The sequence below is a fragment of the Castanea sativa genome, chromosome 5 (genome assembly GCF_040712315.1).
Source record: "Castanea sativa cultivar Marrone di Chiusa Pesio chromosome 5, ASM4071231v1".
Lineage (NCBI taxonomy): Eukaryota > Viridiplantae > Streptophyta > Magnoliopsida > Fagales > Fagaceae > Castanea > Castanea sativa.
The window spans coordinates 64807607-64814735 of record NC_134017.1 but is presented as its reverse complement, the minus strand read 5'-3'; the positions used below and the strand labels follow the sequence as shown (position 1 = coordinate 64814735).

The 7129-nt window shown below is 36.7% G+C and overlaps 1 protein-coding gene across 1 annotated transcript; it reads left to right on the top strand.

Annotated features, from left to right (window-relative positions):
• The first annotated feature begins 381 nt into the window (after positions 1-381).
• On the top strand, positions 382-3892 carry LOC142636315 (uncharacterized). Its single transcript, XM_075810496.1, has 2 exons — positions 382-1937; positions 3395-3892. Exons 1-2 carry the CDS (start codon positions 603-605, stop codon positions 3455-3457), a joined length of 1398 nt encoding a protein of 465 aa, XP_075666611.1. The 5' UTR covers positions 382-602; the 3' UTR covers positions 3458-3892.
• Positions 3893-7129: the final 3237 nt, after the last annotated feature.

Below are 7129 nucleotides of genomic sequence, written 5' to 3'. Positions count from 1 at the left end.
TTTTTTTTTATAATATTCATACGTCTCATTGCACTTTTTAACACTATTCATAAATTCCATTATATTTGTTTAGTTAATTTTTAATTTTTTTTTTAATTTTTAGTAAAATTTTTTAATTTTTACTAAATAAACTATTCCCAAACAAAATCTTAAATGTGCAATTTTTTAAAACTCAAAATAAAATCAGGTGTTCTGACATTTTAGGAGCCTACAGAATTTTTAAAAGTCAAAATTTTGTTTAACATTTTTATAAACAGTCGTTTAAACCCAAAATACCATTTTACACAGCAAACATACTTTAAAAAAGAAAGGTCTCAATCTTGATAAGACCTTTACTTACCATGTGTTATTTATGTGGTTTGTGACTTCTATGACCAAACGAAGTTGTTATTTTAGCCTTTACCCCCACAGATACCAAATCCACTATCCTCAGCCAAAGCCAGCCTTCAAGTCTCTTCCCTCGTCTTCCTTCTCAACTTATCACTCTCTCTCTCTCTCTCTCACTTCATTCCACCATGAAATTTTCCTAAAAAAAACAACATTCTCAAATTCATCAAACAAATTAAAAAAAAAAGTTTCAAACTTTTTTTTTGTTTCCAACAATGGTTTCTCTAGAAGACTCTCACTCCAGCTCAAATCGCTTCCCTTTACCACGAAACATTTACACTACCTCCTCCACCAAGATTAACCGACACGTCGGACGCTCGATGCGCACGATAAGGTCCAACATATTTCACAGCGACAACGAAGTCGCCGGCGAAGACACCAACAGCTGCTCCTTTTCCGGCCCCGTCGTCGCCGCCGTGAGATCCGCTTTCGTGTCCGAGAACCTTACCGACTCCGTGGTCGACATGCGTCTCGGCGAGCTGGCTCTGCGGACCAACAAGTCAGTGAAATCCAGTTCATCGTCGTCGGAGGAATTTCTGGATCTCTCTCAAGCTTTCAGTGACTTCTCTGCTTGCAGCAGCGACATCTCCGGCGAGCTGCAGAGGCTCGCGAGCTTGCCGGCGGCGGCGGCGTCGGACAGCAACGGCCAGTCGAGCGAGGTTCACCCTGAGCCTTGCATGGGGTTTTTGCAGAGAGAGAATTTCTCTACTGAGATAATCGAGAGCATTTCGCCTGAGGATCTTCAGCCGACGGTGAAGATCTGCATAGACGGGCTGCAATCGCCGTCGATTGCTGTGAAGCGATCTGCTGCGGCGAAGCTCAGGCTTTTAGCAAAGAACCGGGCCGATAACCGAGCTCTAATCGGCGAGTCCGGTGCGGTTCCGGCTCTGATTCCTCTTCTCCGGTGTAGTGATCCGTGGACTCAAGAGCACTCCGTCACGGCCTTGCTGAACCTCTCTCTCCACGAAGGGAACAAGATGGTGATTACTGATGCTGGAGCTATAAAGTCACTTGTTTATGTGCTCAAGACAGGGACAGAGACTTCGAAGCAGAACGCTGCGTGTGCGTTGCTGAGCTTGGCTTTGGTGGAGGAGAACAAGAGCTCAATTGGGGCTTGTGGGGCCATCCCGCCTCTGGTTTCGTTGCTGCTGAATGGGTCGAATAGAGGGAAGAAAGATGCGCTGACGACGATGTACAAGCTTTGTTCGATAAAGCCAAACAAGGAGAGGGCGGTGAGTGCCGGTGCGGTGAAGCCGCTGGTGGCTCTGGTGGCGGAGCAGGGGTCGGGGATGGCGGAGAAGGCGATGGTGGTGCTGAGTAGCTTGGCTGGGGTTGAGGAAGGGAAGGAGGCAATTGTGGAGGAAGGCGGGATTGCGGTGCTGGTGGAGGCTATTGAGGATGGGACTGTGAAGGGGAAGGAGTTTGCGGTGGTTACTTTGTTGCAGCTGTGTGCCGACAGTGTGAGGAATAGAGGGCTGCTGGTGAGAGAAGGGGCTATTCCTCCGCTGGCCGCGCTTTCGCAGACGGGGAGTGTTAGAGCTAAGCACAAGGTGAGTGTTTTTTAGAGGTGGTATTGGATTGATTATGATCAAACTGTTTCCATTGGTAATTTCTTTTTGGTTTTTTTTTTTTTAAGTTGATTGGTAGTGTTAACAACTTAACATAACAGATTGTGAATAGCTATGGTGGCAATTTTGTTACTTTTGATCAGTGGTTTGGTTTGTTAGCTAATTAAGATTGTCTTTCATTTTATTTTCTAGGACAGTTTGTCTTCTTGACATTCTTGATATGCATTGCTACTGAATTTCTGTGTTAATTGGTCATATGAGCTGATTGGTAGTTGTTAGAGATGGTGGTTCATATTCTGAATGAGAAAGTGGTCTCCTGTAAAAGACTCAGGAGTGTTCTGTAGTAGAGAGGACTTGGGGGCAACCATGTTTTTGAGATATTGTAAAACATTTGCCGTGGCCATTGATGTAGGCACACCAGTATGTTGTATTCTATGATCCTATCCCTTTCTCTTGTTGGGGAAGAGAAATATGAGGGAAAGAAATGGAACCCATGTATTCCATTCCTTTGATCCTCTCCCTTATAAGCCCATTTTTTAGTTCCTCCAAAATTGAGTAGGATAGGAGAGAATAGAATGGGCTTTAATGAATTTTAACAGAAGTCCCCATGATACCCGTAATTTTTTCTTAAATACATATACCCCTATTTTTATTAATGAAAAAGCATAATAATAATGTTGTTTTAAAATCATTCATTTCCATTTCTTTCCATTCAATTCCCAAAAAATTGTCCTATTCCATTCCTTTTCTTTCACATATCTAAACAACAAAGGAATAATTATTTAATTCTCTTCTATTCTTTTCCATTCTATCCATTACATTCCTTTCCCTTCCTTTATAAACTCCCAAACATAGTGCAAATTTCATAGATCAATCCTCAAAATCAGTACTATTGTTAATAGTTTTGTTGCACGGTGCAGTAACAGCATGGTGGAATTATGCTAGTTATGTTTGTTTGTTAGGCAATTGGGCTAAAATGTTTGATGTAATATAGTCGCTTGTTATGCATATTTGGGGCTACTTGATGACTTCGACAAAATTAGGGAGCGAATCCTGGATTTTGTATTGCACAAGATTTGGGTCACAATTTATTGGTTAGGTTGACTCTAAAAAAGTTGCCATACCAAGTAGTGAAGACTATAGATTCCACTTGTTGATGAGTCTTAGTAGCTTGATCTTCACTCAAATTGTTGATATGGTAGCTTTTTAGATGGGGCCTTACAAACTTGAACTTTTAAGTTTTGATTTTATGCTGTCCGCCATGCATTGTGCATGAACTTTACTATAGATACGGTGCAAATTGTTATAATTGGAATGCTCAGAGTTTTCAGAGATTATGATGTTGTGTTAAAAGACCATAGTCTTAGATATTGCATGTTATACTCAGATTTTGGGATTTATGATTGACTCTAATTATTTAATATCCGGTTGTTTTGCAGGCTGAAACTCTTCTTGGGTATCTTAGAGAACCAAGACAAGAGGCATCCGCTTCAAGTCCATAGACAAGAATGTAATTTTACTCTTTGGCTACAGCATGAAGTTGGCTGATGATGTATATATATGGAGTGCTTTTTGATGGTTTGTACAGTGTGGTTGAGAATTTTGGGAGAAAGTTTGTACAAGGAAGAAAGTTAGGGAAGCTAGTGATCGAGCGACTGACTTTTAGATAGATGATCATAAGTAGGTGTTGGATTTTTTTTTTTCAATTTCATTTACTAATGTATTCTATTATTAAAAAATCTAATGTATTCTAGAGGTGGAATACATGTTTGCTTTTTTGGGTTTTTGGGTTGATGAGATTTGGGTTATTGTCCTTATATATTTTTTGGATGACCGAAATTTTGTGAAAAGGTTTATTGATTGTCTGGTTTTATTTAGTGAAGTTGAAGAGAGTTGTACTGCTTGGAGCATATTATCATTTTGAAGAATTTCTGTCTCTTGCATGCTCTATGGTGAAATGCGTGTGCCCGTGTGCTTAGGTGTGTTTGCTTTTATTTCTACTGCACAACTTCCTTGTGAATTGTTTATGTGGTACTGTTGGAAGTAGTGGATTATCATTTCTATGGTTTATGGGACATTGTAACTATTCCTTTTGGTTGGTTTGTATAGAGCGATAAAAAAAAAGAGCTTTGAAGTTTAAATGACATAGAATAGGGTATGGAATAACCTTTTACCCCCTGTTGATGTTTCATGTATGGATGGATCACAGGCACGGATTCGAGATTTATTAATATGTGGGCTTGAAATGATTAGATTTAAGAAGACATTTCAAATTCATTATATCAAACCTGTTTTATATGAGCCGAAACTCTTGGGTTTGAATTATGCAATCTACACCAGCAATTATTCAAAATTTCTTGATTTTAATTAAACTCCCAAACCCAAATGTGATCTTTAGGTTTTACTTATTTACAGGAAAAATTGTCTGAAAGGTCATTGAAATTGATATTTTCGGATTTGTGGATAATATTTTTATTTCTTAATGTGCCAAAATTTTATGAACTTGGTTTCTGTACTTAACTAAGTTACTCAGTCATCAGTCAAGATTAAAAAACTAGGTTTATTGATAGACTAGAATATTTCTATTTATAGATTATAACGTCACCATAATAGGATCCCTAATAATAATGTTTATTCTTTTGCGACCTTCCCTCTTGGAGCTTGGTGTAAAGTTAGCTCAACTGTTGTTTGCAACGATTCCCCACCAAGAAGGTCAACCCTACCACAGATTTGAATTTATTGGCAGTGCTCCTTTTTCTTCTGCTCTCTTTATTTTTACGTTGTCTTTATTCTGGCTTTAGCTGGCAGAACAGGTGTTTCTGGTCCTATTGCTTGTTTGGATGCTTGTGATCCTGAAATCGAAATCAGTACCAACAATTTTGAATGATGAACTGTGGGCACCATTTGCCTTTACAAAATTTGGCACAAATTGATTTATTCGAGTAACAACAAGCAGTCAAGTGTTTGTTGCGATGTTTGATGCCTAGGCCTATCAAAAGATGAACGGAGTTGTTCATGACTATGCAAGTGAAGTACTTGACATCCTTGCTTGTTTGTTAGTTGCTTCTTTAATAATCTTCTGTTTCTGTCAAGATAATTTAAGAGTTTTCGGGTGCCACAACTATAAAGAGTTGCTTATGGAATCGCTTACCTAGAGTTAAACTTGTTAATTTGACTAAGAGAGACTCAAGAAAGATAATTAAAGGGTGTATTTATTTGGAGGTGAAATGGGGTGAATGAAAACTTTGGAAAAAATAAAATAGAAATGAAAATTTTTTTGGGGTGTGTTTTGTTGGGCGGGGAGGAAGGAAAATAAATTGTTAGGCTCGGGTGTTTTCTTTCGGGGTTTATCAAAAAGTTATCCCTCCAAAATGAGGAGAAAACTAAAGAGAGAAAATGAGGCTATTTAATGGACGAAAATGCTCATGCGCACTTGCACATGGACTTCATTCACGATAATAGCCTTTACCCTTTTTTTTTTTTTTTTTTTCTTCGCTTCATCTAGTTGCTTTGTTTTTTTTCCCTTCATCCATTTGCACATACACAATTTTTTTGCTAAATAAATGTGTTAATTTTTTGTTTTATTTAATGAGGACATAATTCAGTGATTGCTTTTTTTTTTTTTTTTTAGGTTGTCTGTCACTTTTTTGTTTTAATTAAGCATCATTTTTTAACAAGGATATATGAATAAATTTATGCAAACTCACTTTTTTCATTCCTTCACTTTTTTACTCCCAACCAAACAAAAAGGAAGGAAATTAAAATTTTTTTTTTCTATCGTCTCACTTTTTCACCCTCCTACTATTTTCTATCTTCTCACTTTTTCACCTCTTAAACCAAACGAACCTTAAGAGTTTCTGGGTGCCACAACTATAAAGAGTTGCTTATGAAAGTGCTAGTAAGTGAGATGGAGAGGGGGGAGTTTTGCCTATTGAGCTTGTTCCTAAAGAAACAGCTGCTACCTCATAGTTCTTGGATGGCTCAAAATTAATTTTGATGTTGAGACTAGACCAAGTAACTCCCTCCTTGCTACTATATATCAAGATCACATAGGTAAATTTATCCATGCATTGACTAATTTAGATGTCAGTGAAGATCTTCTTTGGGCTGAAACTCTATAATTTTAGTTGTTTCTTCTAGACACAACTTGGGTTTGAACAATTTAATCATTGAATGTGATGTGTTAAATATTATAGAAGTCAATGTCATACATATCTCCCGGTCACTCCACATTGGGCAATCTCTTCCATCATAGCATATGTGATATATCAATAAGATCCCCAAATCCTTTAATTGATGTTTTGTTTCCATTATTGTAAAGCCAATTATGCTACCCATGGCCTTGTTGCTTCCATGTTTTGGATGCAGAAATTGGTATATGGGTAGGATCCTGGACTCCCTTCTTCAATCCAAGTAATCCAATCCAAATTACGCTAATATGGTAGTTTAAAAAAATATTGTGCTTTAAGCTTGTAAGTTTGAATTATTTAGATTTTAGGACTTAAACTAAATTTGTTATTTTGATTGATTTTGGTATTTTGAGATAATTTTGATGGAATTGGGCTCAACCTCTGTAAATGATTACAGTTTTACTAAATCATGGGCTTAAATTGTTTCATACCTTATAAGAAAATTGTACTTTCATAAACAATTTACACATTATTTTCAATATATTATTATAGTTTATATAATATATCTAAATTACATTTTAAATTCATTAAAATTAATTCTAAAAAATACCAAAATGCTAATCCACAAAAAATTATTGTCGAATTAGAGGATTGTGTCAAACCTCCCAGCCTTTAGTCTTATTATCACGCTATTTATGCATGTTGCTAGGTTATGGGTCTTAACAACTAGGTTTTATCCTGATATAAAATCTAGGCCTTTCTCTTCTCAAAAAAACAAAAACAAAAACAAAAAAAAATCTAGGCCCTTTATTTCATTCTATTTCGGACCACTTTCATAAATTTGTTGTTATTTAGATTTTCAAATCTAGTTTGTAATTTCTTCTAAAAAAAATAAAGTCTAATTTGTAATTTTTTTTTAGAAAGTTTCAATCTATAGCGTCTACTCTTGATCTAATTTGTAATTTTGTTTGACTTTTGTTTTAACTCAAACTACGGTGCTAGCTTGAATTGAATAAAGAGATAGAGGTATTCAATTGAAAAATA